General features: G+C 35.6%; 1 protein-coding gene across 2 annotated transcripts in view; it reads right to left on the reverse strand.

The window, feature by feature from the left end:
* The window catches only part of LOC127518359 (RNA-binding motif, single-stranded-interacting protein 1), an 85,325-nt gene extending 69,741 nt beyond the window's left edge, over positions 1-15,584 (reverse strand). Inside the window, exon 1 of one of the 2 annotated variants that reach the window (XM_051904932.1) lies at positions 15,326-15,584. In XM_051904932.1, coding sequence (XP_051760892.1) covers positions 15,326-15,394 — 69 coding nt within the window. In that variant the 5' untranslated portion in view covers positions 15,395-15,584. Of the gene's footprint in view, positions 1-4,910; positions 5,072-15,325 lie in introns of those variants that run through there. The other variant, XM_051904934.1, reaches the window with a different exon arrangement.
* Between the last annotated feature and the right edge of the window lie 1,422 nt (positions 15,585-17,006).

A 17,006-nucleotide genomic window follows, 5' to 3' on the forward strand; every position in this document is an offset into this window, starting at 1 on the left:
GATGAGCACTTGGTGCTCACTATAGATTCACTATATCTGCTGCAAGTGCAACTAGTCAATTTATACACAATTTGAAGTAAAAATGTAATTCTCTCAATACACACAGCACATCATGTCTTTCTTCGTCTCTCTCTCTCTCTCTCTCTTTCTTTCTGAGGCTGTGATGAATGTAAAGCACGTCCTCACACCTAAACACTGCATTTCCTGTTGTCTTCTTAAATAACTTCCACTGAGCTCATCAGTTTTCGATTTCAGTCTGCCGTTTTGAATATAAATTTGATCTTAGAAGCACTGAAAACACCTTGTGGTATCAACAATCCCCAGCCATGCCTGATCGCGCTTAGACAGCAGTTTACGTCAGATAGTTAGAATGTAAATAGGTCATTTAAAATCCCACAGAGAGCATAAGATCTTTGCCCTTGGATCCCATCCCTTTCCTTTTTTGTGCCGAAAAAAAAAAAAAAAAAAAATCAGACTGGAAAACATCTGCTATTCAGGACAAAGCAAACATGAGAACGTCAATGCAAGCCACAGGTTACTATCTTTCATCAAAGCAGCATCAGAAATTTACAAAAAATAAAAATTGCACAAAAAAAAAAAAAAAAAATGCCCCAGATAAATATGGGCCAAAAAGGTCACTGTAGTCATATTTCACGTGCTACTATTAAAAAGTTTGTGATTGGTAAAATTTAAAAGGTTAGTTCACCCAAAAATGAAAATTCTGTCATTAATTACTCACCCTCATGTCGCTCCACACCCGTAAGACCTTCGTTCATCTTCAGACCACAAATTAAGATATTTTTGATAAAATCCGATGGCTCAGTGAGGCCCTCATTGCCAGCAAGACGATTAACATTTTCAGTGCCCAGAAAGCTACTAAAGACGTATTTAAAACAGTTCATGTGACTACAGTGGTTCAACCTTAATGTTATGAAGCGACGAGAATACTTTTTGTGCGCCAAAAAACAAAATAAGGACTTTATTCAACAATATCTAGTGATGGTCGATTTCAAAACACTGTTTCATGAAGATTCGAAGCTTTACTGTAGTCACATGAACTGTTTTAAATGTGTTTTTAGTACCTTTTTGGGCATCTGAAAGTGTTAATTATCTTGCTGGCTATAGGGGCCTCACTGAGCCATCGGATTTCATCAAAAATATCTTAATTTGTGTTCTGAAGATGAACGAAGGTCTTACGGGTGTGGAACGCCATGAGGGTGAGTAATAAATGACATTATTTTCATTTTTGGGTGAACTAACCCTTTAATAATAATAATAATAATAATAATACTTAAAATAATAATAATAATAATAATACTTAAAAATAATAAAATAATAATAATAATACTTTTATTCAGCAAGGATGCATTAAATTAAGCAAAAGTGACAGTAAATTATAATGTTACAAAAGCCTTCTATTTAAAATAAATGTTCTTTTGAACTTTCTATTCATCAAAGAATCCTGAAAAAAAATATGTAGCACAGTTTCCACAAAAATATGAAGCAGCACAACTGTTTTCAACATTGATAATAATAAGAAATGTTTCTAATCATCATATAAGAATGATTTCTGAAGGATCATGTGACACTGAAGACTGGAGTAACGATGCTGAAAATTCAGCTTTGCAACACAGAAATAAATTACACTTTAAAATATATTCAAATAGTTATTTCAAACGGTAATAATATTTCACAATTTTACTGTTTTTACTGTATTTTTTTTGTCTTGGTGAGCAGAAGAGACTTCTTTAAAAAGTGTACTTAATAACGTAACTTGTGATTAGTTTAATGTCTCTGCAGCAAACATTTCAACAATCTCTAGCTATCATTTACTGTCTCAAAAGTGAATATTAAATATTTAACTAATATGAAGTGGTTTTTCACACACAAAAAACAGCAATTACATCAAAATAACAGTATAAAGCTGTATAATCAAACATAGGGACCTGCAATTGTTTACTATCAGAGCATTTACTGTATTACGCTCCCATGTGTATCACTGACCCTCAGCTTAATCATTCTGCTAATACTTCCATGCAATTGGACATTTTCAAAACAGTCAAATTGATATGGATATGTTTAAATTGTTACGTAGGTGGAGGGGTGGAATAATGTGGTTTTCTGCACTCAAAAGAACACCCAGGGTCATGACACTGACCTGCTGCCACCTTTCGCTCTGTTGTGTACGTGTTTGTATGAGTAATGCCAGCCGGTCACAAGCAAATGAGGTGACAGAAAGGGCTGATTTAGCAAAAACAGAGGGTCAGAGTGCAAAATTAAATGAAAGGACAAAGGAAGAGCGAGGAAAGGGGTGGCCATACTAGATTTTAAACATGCAAAATTTACAAAAAATAATAATTACAAAAAATGTAGCATTTTAAATTAGTTAAAAAATTTTTTTTAATATATCAAGTGATATCAGCTGCTCATCCTCTGACATCACTTTGTCACAGACACAGTCACATGACCAAAATAGATAGAGGAGGGAAGCATTCTGGGGCACAAACAACTATAATGATAACGATAAAGATATAGTTCTGAAAATCATTATACTTGTAAAACAATAGCAGAGTTCACACCACAACTTTAACGATAACTGCAGCTGATGAACGATAAAAACATGGACAGCCAATCAGAATCCATCCTTCTTTCAGAGCTCGAGCATTTAAAGTGGCAGACGACAAAACTGCAGCGCGCGCTTAGAATAAACAGAACGATATTGTGCATTGGTGTGGACGCTGATATAGTTATTGTTATAGTTATCGTTCTTGGTGTGAACAGGCCTGAAGTCTCTGAAGTCAACATTTGTTAAATCAACAAGCAAAGCGATGGGTTATTGAAAGAAAAATACCCATATTTAAAACTTTATGAACTAAAATAACTAGCTTCCAGCAAACGAACGTATGCATACTGCGCAAGTTGACTTGCGCCACAAGAGTAACCCATGACGCGATGTATAACGCAGGATGTAGGAGTATCGTAAGCTTAGACGCCTCTTGCGTTTCAAACAAATACGACTGGGCAACAAACTCAAGCTCCTCTTCTCTTATATTGAAATCCTCCAATATTTCTCTTTAAAAATAATCGTTTTAGACTTCTAATTTGTGACTGGTGATTTGTTTTGCTCTATCCTCTGCACTTCTGCGTTCATCATTATGTCATGCGTCGGGTCAGAGGTCACTCTTCCACAACAAATTGATGTGTACGGCCGAAGCTAGTTATTATAGTTAATAAAGTTTTAAATATGGATATTTTTCTTACAAAAACCCATTGCTTCGCTTCAGAAGGCTTTTATTAACCCCCTGGAGCCCTGGATTATTTTTATGATGGATGGATGATTTTTTTTTTTTTTTTTTAAATCATGCTCCCCCATTCACTATATTATAAAGCTTGGAAGAGCCAGGATATTTTAAAATAGGCTATATATCCGATTGTGTTCATCAAAAAGAAGATATCACTTTAAGGTTGTTCTCTGAGAGGGCAAAAGTGATTTACATTAATATCAGTTCATTGCCGTGAATATCAGACACTGAAAAAAAATAAAAAATGACGCAGTATGTTTGTGAATGAGCATTCGATTTACATTCTAGATAAACTAAAGAGAGTGTTAAAAATGTTAACTGAGCCTCCCGCCACCACACAATCTTCATTCTAAAAAATGTTGGGTTGAAAATGGACAAACCCAGTGATTGGGTTGTTTAACCAACCTGCTGGGTAGTTTTATTTAACTCAACTATTGTTTAAAATGACTGTATGGCTGGCTTAAAATGAACCCAAAATAGGGTGGAAATTAAAAATCAGACACATAATTACTAGAGGTGAACATTTATTAATAAGCAATTTAATAAATGTTTATTATTTAATCATTATTTATTAAACTTATTAATAAGTGTTAATTTAATTTATTAAACATATTAATAAATGTTAATTTCCAACATATTTGGGGTTCATTTTAAGCAAGCAATACAGTCATTTTTAAACAATAGTTGGGTTAAATAAAACTACCCAGCAGGTTTGGGCAAACATTTAACCCAATCACTGGGTTTGTCCATTTTCAACCCAACTTGGGTTGTTTTTAACCCAGCATTTTTTAGTGTAGTTATTTGGCTTTTATCCATCAGGAACAGACTGCATTGTAAAACAAAGTGAGAGATATGCATACTAAGGGCTGAAATAAAAGGTCTTGGCGATATCATCCGAACAAGAAAGACATTTTAGAGGTGGAACAAGATTACCAAGACAAATATTTATCCTTTGGAATATCATGCACAGAAAGACCAGGAAAATGTGAATTAGGACAATTTTGGGACATTTTTGTTGACATTGCATGATAAACAACTGAGTCCAGAAGCAAAGCCAGTTAAGAACTGCTGGTTTATAATACCAAGGATGTTTAACAAAATCTAGAGGAGGTTTAATCCTACAGGAAAGCAGCCCACAAATCAGTCCTAAAGTATCCCTGCTTGACATGGTACAGCTGTCCATGCTGAATGTGCAGAGAAAACAAATGAAGAGGAAAGCGTTAGCCTCCCCCACAGGCTATCAGAGCGACTATATATCACACTCTAACCTGCCAACATGTGAACACACATGCATGTGCATAAATCCATGCAAACGTACACGTACTCACACATACACGCGGTCTCTTTCTGTGCTGTTGCTACTGTGCCTAAAAACACACATAAAACAGGAGAAGCTTTTGAACTCCAATGCAACTCTAAAGCGCCACGTTAAAGCGAGTACGCAACTTGCCCAGACCACATTCTCGAAATTCTCCCTGCCTTCTGCTGTAATGGAGAAACATTTCAGCCTGTGACTTCCTCACAGAGTATCTATGTCTCGGTCCATTTGCAAAGTATAAATAAAATGTTGCAACTTCTGCGCTGTTGAAACTGTGCCGCCCTACGTACCTTCCTGCCTCTGCCGTCTGGCACGAATCGGGGGCCCCATCTTCTTGGCGGGGTCCACATTGTAGTCGTCAACAGCGACAGCTTCAAGTTTATCGCGGCAGGCGCTGGCGCACTACGAAAGCAGCGTGTTTACATGTGTGTGCGTCTGTCGCACAGGAAGACGCCTTCTTCACACGGATAGTCAGCGACAGAAAGAGAGAGAGAGAGAGAGTATGGATGTGTGCAGGACTGTTTGGAATGAAACACTAGCTTACTACTTGCTGAATACTGCACAGTATGCACTTGTATTATAATATATACACTTGTATTTTATATATACATTAAATTTAATTTTTTCAGTCCAAACAAATAATGAGTCAAGGAAACTGGTGTTAAAATGTGGCTGTATTCACTTCCAGTTCATTCACGACAGATTAGAAATGAAAGGTCATGTTGAGGGTATTTCATTGTGGTTATAGTAAGTGAAATTAGTGATAACATGCGCTTGCATGATGAGAAGAAACCTAAAACGTTTCATAACCTGCATACATTCACCTCTGACAGGGTTTGATGTCGCACGATCACCAAACAGTGAAGTGCAGTCTGATTTAGATGATTGTTTGATTCTGATCTGTTGCTGATTTGAGTGGCACGTGCACATTCGTTTAGTGAAGCTCAAAAGAGACTCTTTAGAAGTTCAAAAGAGAAGTTCATTTAGAGACTCCCTTATGGTAAGGACGAACAGTTTTGCATAATGAAGATGTGCAGTTTCGTTTTGTTTAGTCGTGTTCGACAATCACTAAATGATCGCTAAACTTTTGCAATGAAAACACATTTATTTTTAGAAATTCTTAATTTTATATTTTAGAAAACTGAATAGTCAGTAGTCTGGAAACTAACTATTTTTTCCATCTTTTTTTACATTCTTATCCAGACCTGGAAATTATTCAAATCAAATTCCATACTTTTCGATACTTTTCCAAACTGCGTAGGAACACTGTTATTAGTAACTGAAAGTAGCATTTTTTTAATGATATTTAAAGAGCAGTTGGCCAATATAATGCATTATATATATATATACACAGTATCTCACAGAAGTGAGTACACCCCTCACATTTTTGTAAATATTTTATTATATTTTTTCATGTGACAACACTAAAGAAATGACACTTTACTACAATGTAAAGTAGTGAGTGTACAGCTTGTATAACATATATATAACATGTATAACATATATATATATATATATATGGGTCATTGACAAATAAGGTTTTTAAAAGTGTAAAAAAATATATATAATAGAGATATAATTAATTTTGAAGTTTTATTAAGTGTTAACAATGAGATTATGTGGTTTTTATAATCAATTAACTCTGCTTTTGTCATTTTTTACAAGATGGACAAAATGTGTCACCAAAAAAGTAATTCAGTTTACCCAAAATTTCCGTTTTACCGAATGACATGATCAAGTGAAAACATGAATTTTTCAAATAGTTAAGAGAGAGTTAGATACTTTGCTTCATGACCATGTGGTCCTTTGCAGGTGTCTGAATGATGTCACATCCTGTCACATGATACTGACCGCATGACTTGATCCAAAATGGTCCCTTTATATCGGTTACTCCGAATGACATCAATGAAATTCATTTTTCCGGACATTCTTTCTCATAACAAAGCAATGACTTCTACACATAATTTTAATACCATTTTGCACTATGTTGATATATGATGTTATAAAATCATGACAGAATAAAAATATATACATTTATTACATTTTAAGATATTTTAATCACAAATGAAATGGCTGTATTGGCCTTAAAACCGAATGACCTTTTGACACTTCAAAATCTTTAAAATACCTTTATATGTAGGAAAATTTTAATTAAAACCTTTTGGATTCAATAAAAAGATCTAGGCTAGTTGTACTGACTTACATACTTTGGATGTCATATCTTTGTTTTTTATTATTATTAAGGCCTTTGGACAAAAAAAAAAAAAGACCCGTCATTGACCCATATATATACTGAATTTTTTTTACATGATTTAATAGTGTACATCGGCCCCAGTGCCCACATAAATTTACATAAAGTTACACAAATATAATTTGTTCGTGTAACTTCAACATGATGAAATTAAGTAATTTTTAAGTGACCCAATTAAGTAGTCTCAAAGTGAATTTTGTGAGGTTCCCTGACATGATTTATTCATCCAAATCATTCATTCATACATCCATCCATCCATCCAATATGTTCTTTTATTTAATTCAACTTCATATGTGTTATGTGACTCAATCATTAGACTGTACTAGGTAGTCAACAGCCTATTAGCTAACAATAGCGCACACACAAGCATGTTAAATGCTTACTTTTAGCGCAAAGCAGCAACTGAATGCGAAGTGCCTATCTACAGCCTTAGCAAATGCTCCACTCTTCTCCACAATGGCAACTCCAATATAAGTGAACATTATTGAACAATATCAATCATGCCCTGTTTTCATCTTACTGCAAAACACATAAAATAACATCTAATTTCAACATTTTCTCTCTTGATCCAGCTATATACAATGCATTCTGGGAACTAACAAGCACTGACCAGTTTCAGTTAAAGCAACAAAATTCATTCATGTATTCCCAACACAAATGGATTAAGTAAACTTCAATATTAGATATATTTAAGTGGACTGAACACAATGAAATTAAGTTGAATTGTGTTGATTTAGCTCATTTTAATTAAGTAACTTGAAAAAGCAGCAAAAATTTATTTTTCAGAGTGTAGATAGATAGATCTGTGGCCTAATATGAGTTTTTCAATGCTGATATCTAAAAATAATGCTGATATAGACATGATGCAATTTAATGAGACATGCACAAATGTGCGGAAATGAAATAAACTGATTTTACGCAATATTTACACAAAATTGAAAATAAATTGTTTACCCATTGTCAAGGCTGTTGGCAGATTTTGAAAAAGACACATGGGGAACAAATACTTCAAATTGGTCAAAAACATGATCTCAAATCTAGATTTTGGCAACATTCAAATGAGAGAATATTACTTTGACTTTGAATAGGCTATTTTAATTAGCAGTCCAATCAAAAAAAGATGAGAAATTAGCATACCAGAAGATATTTTGGTGCACTGCTCAGAATTTAGAGAGGGAGCGGCCATTTTAATGCGTCTGGCTTCCGGTGTCATTTGCTTCCAGTTATTTTGAGCTATACAAAACAGCTTGTTATGCTGCTTGATATTGCAAACTGGTATTTCTTACCATATTATCTATTGTTTCAATTATAAGCACGCTGGTTTGTAGCGCAAACAGTTTTACAGTTTGCTGCACTTTGATATTCTTCTCATTTTCTAAATCTGAAGTTTTGCACATTCACAGAAAACACCTTACTTCCGCACTGAAAAATAAGGTGGATACGTGTAATTTATTTATCATAACAGCATGCTGCGACGAGCTTTATGAGCGTGGACAGCTTCTCTGATGATAACGGGAATGATCTAGTTTCGTCCAATTGCACCGCATGCATCCAGTATAGACAGGGATGTTAGACGTGTTAGGCTGCAGGCCTTTAGCGTTGGATTTTGCCTAAACTGGAATTGGAAAGGGGCTCTGAGAGAGATTCAGTAAAATGAGATCCTAAAATTCATGACTTTAATATCATTTGTTTATTTGCATGACACAAAACACCATTTCACTCCTGCAAACCCACACATGTCATTTTTAAACGATCACAACAGATGAGACATTTCTCCAGAGTATATCTGGAGATTAAAAATGACGAGATGATTAAGAAGTATCATTTTTGCATCATTTTTGCATTAATAATGCCGCCGTCCTGTGAAATATTCATCTGTAAACTCAAAATGAGTGTGTAAATAACTTTCATAATAACGCTTTCATATATATTATATTATTTTATATAGTAAAATAGTTTTGTCTCCAAATTCTGATGATGAACGTGGATGAACCACATTCAAATTTTCTGAAAAATGGACAAAATAGCACTGAGATCTATATAAATGTTGAAACGCAGTCACACCCGCTTTAGCTTTTCCCCATTTTCCTTCATCGTTCCCATGTGTAAATGGTATAAAACAGTCCTGTCCACTGATACGCACACAAATATATCTTCCACTATAGCAGAATCACTACCAGCTGACAGATTTCAGTATATACGGTCACGCAGCACTATTCGACAGGACTCAGATAGCCTTTCTCCCCGCAAAACTATTTTTACCCCATTCGATCTTCGCATATTTACTTACACATTTACTGAATTGCCTGTTTACACAAAGTAACAAAGCAGGTCTATTAATACCAGACGAGTCTGTGTGGGTCTCATTGACCTTGTCAGTTAAGCTGAAGGGCTTTTCGAGCTCTCCGCCTGCGTCTGTGAGACAAGCCCTTGGCAGAGTGCTTCACCACCATGGTGGTTATTATTGTGAGCTGGTCCCTCATTTTCCTCATGTCAAAAAGTTCCCAGAATGACTATCGTAGGAGAACAATTGGAATTCTTTCAGCTCGGCACACACATAATGAGCTGGTTAATTGTGTACATTCCGCTGCCAGGCAACTCTTCAGACTGTATTGTAAACATTGTATAGGGCTTTTTAAGGCCCTTCACAAAGGCTTTGTTTGCAGGCTCTGTGTGTAATGTCCAATGGCAGTTAATGTGCTAAAACCCACCCCTCGATCACAGGCTCATGTTGACACGGCCAGCCCACCTACAAGCCATGGAAATACTTCAGAGCTGGTGGAAAAATTGGTGCCTTTTAATTATTATTATTCATATTATTAATGACGCAGGGCTCATTTTTGAACAATTATGCACTGGTGATAATGCAACAGCATGTCTCCCTCGACTTGTAAATGTAACATGAATAAATTTGTTACAGTTCAGTTGCTTCTCATAATTCCTAGTCCATTTCATGCATTCTCAAGCACATTTAAATGCTGGAGAATCTCACAAAAACATGTTTGACAGCAAAATGCAAAGAAATTAAGCTTTTTAAACACCATTTACACTTGTTGCATTGTGACATCAATCTCATGACAATTAAGCACAAATTCGCCCATAATTACCATTAACGCATTTGGATTTTTTTACTTCCCCTTATATTCTTGCTAAAACTTGCTGTAGATACAGTTATTCTTATTGTTCACAACTGTAATTTTTCTCCTTCTCAATGCAACTTTTTGCACTTTCTGTTACACTTTCTGGATTATATTTCCATTTTGCACATGCTATTTAAAAACCCTCATTGCCAGTTTGCACAGTTCAATGACAATATAATTAAATTTAGTATAATCACAAAATGTCTGTAATATTACAAATGCATTAGAGTATTGAATTTGGCAGGAAATGTGAATGAAAATAATGTCATAATGCAAAAACCTTAAAGGGGTCTATTAATGCCACTTTTACAAGATGTAATATAAGTCTCTGCTGTGTATGTGAAGTTTTAGCTCAAAATACCCCACAAGTAATTGTTTATAGCATATTAAATTTGTCATTTTTTGAGAGTGAGCAAAAACAGTGTGTGTCCCTTTAAATGCAAATGAGCTGCTGCTCCCAAGAAGAGGGCGGAGTTTCAAGAGCTTGTGTTAGCAGCGCCGATTACCTCACGCAGACTCACTGAAAATGTCAGAAACTGTTCAGCCTTTTATGTTCAAACCTGATTCGGACAGTGAGAGAGAGAGATTCAGGAAGAAGTGACAACATGTGGAATGCAACAGGACGTTTCTGAATGGTTAGTTGATGAATTTATGTAGCTGATGTGGAGTTAACTATCATAAAGTCATTGATTAGCATATTCAGTCAGGATAATCTATAAATTGCTCATGTGGGAACTGTTGTAAGATCCTACAGAGCCAGAGAATATATGCTGCATGAAGATAGAACAGGTATAGTTTAGTTTAATTACAGTTATAACTTGTCATGTTGTCATCTTGCTTTTATGACATGCTATTGCATTTGTGTTATGTACTGTATTGCAATAACATGACCTCACCCCCTTTGTTGCGTGTTTTCGGGGGCGGGGTTTATGTTAATTTTAGGGTTAGTGTTAGTGAACATTGTAGTCCCTACCAGCCGTTTGTTGTAGTCCTTAAAAAGCTATTTCTTTAAAAAAAACTTTCACTTTGCAGATGTTGTTTATGCTCAAACAGCAACATTACACACTAACTAAAGTTAAAAAAGTGAAATCATTATCAACAACCCCTTTAAAGGGACAGTTCACTCAAAAAAGAACATTTTGTCATTACTTAAAGGGTTAGTTTACTTAATATTTGTCATTACTTAAAGGGACACGCTTATTCATAACGCTCCGAAGCTTCCTGAAGCAGTGTTTTGAAAATGGCCATCACTATATAAGTCGTTATTTTTGGGGTTTTTTGGCACACCAAAAATATTCTCGTCGCTTTATAATATTAATATTGAACCACTGTACTCACATTAACTGATTTAAATATGTTTTTAGTACATTAATGGATCTTGAGAGAGAAAATGTCATTGCTGGCTATGCAGGCCTCACTGAGCCATCGGATTTCAACAAAAATATCTTAATTTGTGATCCGAAGATTAACGAAAGTCTTACGGGTGTGGAACGACATGAGGGTGAGTAATAAATGACATTATTTTCATTTTTGGGTAAACTAACCCTTTAATCAACCTCAAGTTGTTCCAAACCTGTATGAGTTTCTTTCTTCTGTTAAACACATAAGACGACATATTAAAGAATGTTGGTAACCAACATCTAGCAGTTGACGGCACCCATTGACTTCCATAGTAGGGAAAAAAAAATACTATGGAAGTCAATGGGTGCCATCAACTGTTTGATTTGGAACAACTAGAGGGTGAGCAAGTAATGACAAAATTATCATTTTTGGGTGAACTATCCCTTTAATGGTCCTAAATATAATATGATGGAAACATCTTTTTGACATTTTGTAAGACTGACCTTTTAATTACACCAATAATCACAATTAAATGCACTCAAATTCATTGCATATAATTTGTTTGTTGTCTAAGCTGCACGTTAGGCTGTAAACAGCGCCACATAAATGTGTTCTACCTTTCCGGCTTTCAAATAAAGACAAAAGCTGCTGGCTTTCAGCCTTGAAAGAAATCAAGCTGCTGTAATAATAATAAAAAAAGGCCGTTCCTCCCTTCCCTGTCAAGGCTTATCTTACAAAAGCATCTCAACTTCCAAGCTCCTACAAGGGCATGTGTCCAAAAATAGAAAAACAGCCAACAAACAAACGCTGAACACGAAATGAAAATCTAATTACAAAAAATAAGAGATGAAGGACGATGAATGGCGTGGACTAAAAATGTGGTCTATTTATTCTGGCCACTTCACTGTAGAGTTTATGGAGCGTTTTACGGACTCTATCCTGTATAGCTGTAAGTACGGCAGTATTTGGAGTTTCAGGATGCTTTTGTATATACAGCCGGTGTGGTGAGAAATCGAGTCCCCCCCCCAGGAATTGGGTCTCCTTTAGGACCCCGAGTGATCCCGTTGGTTCAACTGACTTTTAATGGATAGTATTTTTAGTGCCTGATTATAATTCCTGTAAAATCACGTTATGATTTAAATTGTTTAAAAAGGCGTTATAATGGCCATTAATGTCTTCTAAATTAATAACTGAAGCTATAGGTTGTGAAATCAATCATTTCTCATTCTTACTGTTTTTTTAGTTAGCTTATGTACTAGCATACATTTACCTGATTAGCCTGCTAGCTTAGCTTATATAAAGTATGTTTTTTGCTTTCAATATCTGTTTCTATTTTGTTTTATTATGCAATACACAGGCATTCATTTTATATTTCAAACATGGCACTTGATGTAATTAACATACAAGAGTGAAACAGGTTATAATTATGATATCACGATAACAACGTTTGATCAGGCATTACCTACCTGGGTCCTAAAGGAGACCCGATTCCTGGGGGGGACTCGATTTCTCAACGTCGTCAACATGCTATACAACAACACCGCAAAGCTTCCTAGCGTCTCCTGTGCCATCCAGCTCTTCCCTGGCTCTCCTCCACAGCAGAATGACAGTTATCCTTCTTCCTTTTGAGCCAACTGATACAAACTAAAGCCACGTGAAATCAAAATTTACTTGCTGGTCTTATTGTGCATGATTCTTCAGTGCATGTTAGTCTACAAAATCTCTTTTGTCATTGCAATATATATCAAAATGTCATTTGATATGCATCTGAATTAACTTTCCTGTTTGGATCACATCATTAACGACTCTGCATCTCTTCTCCAACCACCTGACTACATATAACATCCAATTTTTACAATCCAATCAATACCCGATGGATAAAATCAAGTCCGGTTTAAAATGTTTCCCTCAGAAATACGTAAGATTGACTTTGATATGGGGCTGCATGAAAATGGTTAAACTGATATTCACAATCATGATTATACTCATTGGAAAAAAATTATGTTTATAATTATATATAATTTTATGCAATTATACAACCATGCATGTGCATAGCTGCCAGATTGAGAAGATTAAGTAAAACACTGGGCCGAAAATGTATCCTTTTAAGAGAAAAGTCCCGTTTGGGGGGGGGGGTATATTTTCTTGACATCTGGCAACCACAAGCAGGAAAGATAATAGAGGCTTGTTTCCAATGCAAGATAACAGAAATGTCCTAATAAAAATAAAAGTATAAAAATAACCAGCTGGGCAAATATTGCGATGATTATTTTTAATTAATCGAGAGAAGCAGAAATCGTTATTATGATTAAAATACAATTAATCGTGCAGCACTACTTTGATAAGAGTGAAATATGAGGCCTTGCTGGAGACAAGTGCATAAAAGCTCAAGATCTGATCTCACAGTATTCTGTCAGCAGAACTTTCATCCACATCCATATTAACTGAGACTTAACTTGCAATGCTTTGACTGACAAAAACGTGTGGTGGTTAAGATTTATGTTTCTTCTATGTCACAAATCAATGCTTTCATAAATCTTTGTGCAATGTGACATGTTTTTAGAAGGAACTATCTTCTGAAAAATGAAACCCAATTAGTATCATATCCATAGTCAGGCATCATGGATGTACTCCGCCCAGTATTGATCAGCTGTGATGTCTGATAAACAGCAGCAACCTTCCTCTGCTGATTCTCACATTCTCCTTTAAAATAGCTGCATGTCTTATGTATCTTTGATCTTTTATCTTTTTTCTTTTTTTTTTTTCAAATTACTGGTCAACCAATATCATTTTTTAAGGCAGATGCTGATATCTAAAGTGGAGGGTACATACCTGAAAATAAAAACACTTTAATAAACAATATTTACTCAAAATTGACAACAACAACAACAAACATTAAATGTTTTTGGCCAATCAACCAACTGGGAAAGGTTATCGGCTGATACCAAATTCTCTAAAAATTACAAAATATTCAGCTGTCTGCACTAAATAAAACAGAATGCACAATTCAAAAGAATATCTGTAGTGACAGATGAGCAAAACCAATCAATCAGCTATTATTTCACCATTTAAAAGATTATTGGCCAATGACCCACTTGGCTGAAGTAGCCGAAGAACTTAAAGTTTTCATTTCTTGTCAACAGATAAAAATATTTTGTTTTCTTCTTTATTTGAGAGTGAGAGATTTAATATTTAATATGAGTGAATATTATTTTAAATAAGTATTTATTAGATATAATAAATAATATTATTTAATACAATAAATAAATTATAATAATATTAATTAAATATTTTAACATGATTAATTTGATATCTCTAGATATCTGCATTAGCCACTGGAAATACTCTTTTTTTTTTTTTTTATATATAAAAACGAATGTGTTTATTTAAATTAAGTAATTTTGATTTTTGTATCGGCATCGGTCCACCCATAAAATTGCCCAATGAAACACCATATCGGTCGACCATAATGACTGTGTAAACAAACAACATATTTTGTCTTTTTACAATTACACTATGATTATTTTGTACTACAAAGCACAACAATGATTCCCAAGTTGATAAACTATGATAAATGACTAAATTCACATTAGAGACGATCACAACAACACTAGAGCTGGAGTTCACAGAGATTGACTTCAGCCAGCGCGCGATGTCATGTCACAGGAATTCACTGGCCGAGAGAACGGACAAAACATTTAATAACGCTATAAAACGACGACCACAAAGAGTTTAAACCAGCTCATGGTACTCAACAGCAACGATTAGGTTATATCTGGATTTAACTGTTCATATCTGATAAAAACTCGATTTAAAATGTCCGCCCGAAAATCCCCTCAAGTGCGCTACAAACTTAAAGCAGCGCTGACTACAGTGTCACTCGATCCATATCGTACAAAATCCAATAAAACACGATACACAGCAGTCATCTACAAAAGCGATATCAAACAAGAGGTAAATCTGATTTTCGTACCTTGGCTTGCAGGTAAGGGGGGTAATAGTAGGTGTATTGGGGGTACATCTGCCTCCACACCTTGCCCATGAAGATTAGCGGTAAATTTAGACGTGGATGTCACTACTGTGTCAGACCTGAAATCCGGAGAAAAAACAACACCGACCGCTGCTGTCGACGTCCAAACGCGGAGACTGGTGAGGTGGGCGGTGGAGCTGCAGTGGAGCAGGAGCAGAGCAAAACAGCCACCCTCCGGTACACTCAAACTCTGCTGGAAAGTCTGCAAGACAGACTAATAAACACCAACCAAACGCTGTACATTTAAAGCACCAGAGTAACAATATTTGTTATTTTGTGATAAATGTTTTTAGATTTAAATATAGATTCACTAATGTTGTATAATGTCTTGATGATAAGCCTATTTTGAATTATTAACGACGATCTTTTAAATAAGACATCAAATATATGATATTATTTGAACCAGGTCATCGTTATGACCGTCATGACCATAATCGTGTTGTTTATGAGCCAAATAGTGGATATCAGGGCAAGTTGTCAGACGTTTTTAAATGCCAGTTACTGTTTCTGAGGGTGGCTTTATTTTTCAGTTTCAGTTGTCAGTTTCTGTTGACAGAAACCTTAAAATCTTAGTCATCATGAAATCAAAATTGACAATTCTTGTTTTTTAATTTTTTTAAGGGAATATTGCAAAAGATTTAGGACTATTCAAGCACATCCTTATCTTTAAAAAATCCATGTGCCCTCATCAGGGTTGCCAGGTTTTCACAACAAAACCCACCCAATTGCTTCTCAAAACTATCCCAAAACTAACCCAGTCGCATTACAGGGGGGTCCCACGGTAAAAATCGCGTCCGGGTGGTAAAATTCACGTTTTTTGCAGGGCTCCCCTGGTAAAATTCGCATTCCAGTGGCTAAATATCACGTTATTTTGGGTCGATTCAACCTGCGGACATGAAAAACAACCCGCGGCAACAGTGTAAAAGTAGCCCAATTCCACGGGAAAACCGCAGACTTGCCAACACGTAATCTTTAATCAAAAATAACTTCCCCTCCCTCTTACATAAGATCGACCAATAGCAAACCACCCAACCATCCAATCAATTCCCCATGGACAAAATCAAGTCTCGCCCTACATTTTTTCTTGTTTGAGAAGCCGTTTCCCTCGATATATACGTCAGTGTTGCCAAATTGGGCCACATTTACACTGTTGCCGCAGGTTGTTTTAAATATCCACGGGTTGAAGTGACCCCAAATAACATGATATTTAGCCCCTGGGATGCGAATTTTACCAGGGAACCCTGCCAAAAACGTGGATTTTCCTCTCTGGAATGCGATTTTTTACCGTGGGACCCCCCCGAAACGCGATTGGGCTAGTTTTGAGTAGCAATTGGGTGGGTTTTGTTGTGAAAACCTGGCAACCCTAGTCAAAATAGAGAAGGAAGGAAAGAATACCGCAGCTTCCGTTTCATGCCGATATTAACTACAAAAAAAGAAAAAAAGAATATCTTCACTCTTATTGACCAGGAAAAACAAGATACAGTTAATTTAAAACATGCTGACCAATAGCAGGGTAAGTCACAATGGGAGCCAGCCATTAAATAGTCCTTTATATTATAGGCTTTTCAGGAAAATTTAAACAGTAAAGCAATTCTGAAACACTTAAAACTATTCCTGAAACAGC

This window comes from Ctenopharyngodon idella, chromosome 9, assembly GCF_019924925.1.
Source record: "Ctenopharyngodon idella isolate HZGC_01 chromosome 9, HZGC01, whole genome shotgun sequence".
Taxonomy (NCBI): domain Eukaryota; kingdom Metazoa; phylum Chordata; class Actinopteri; order Cypriniformes; family Xenocyprididae; genus Ctenopharyngodon; species Ctenopharyngodon idella.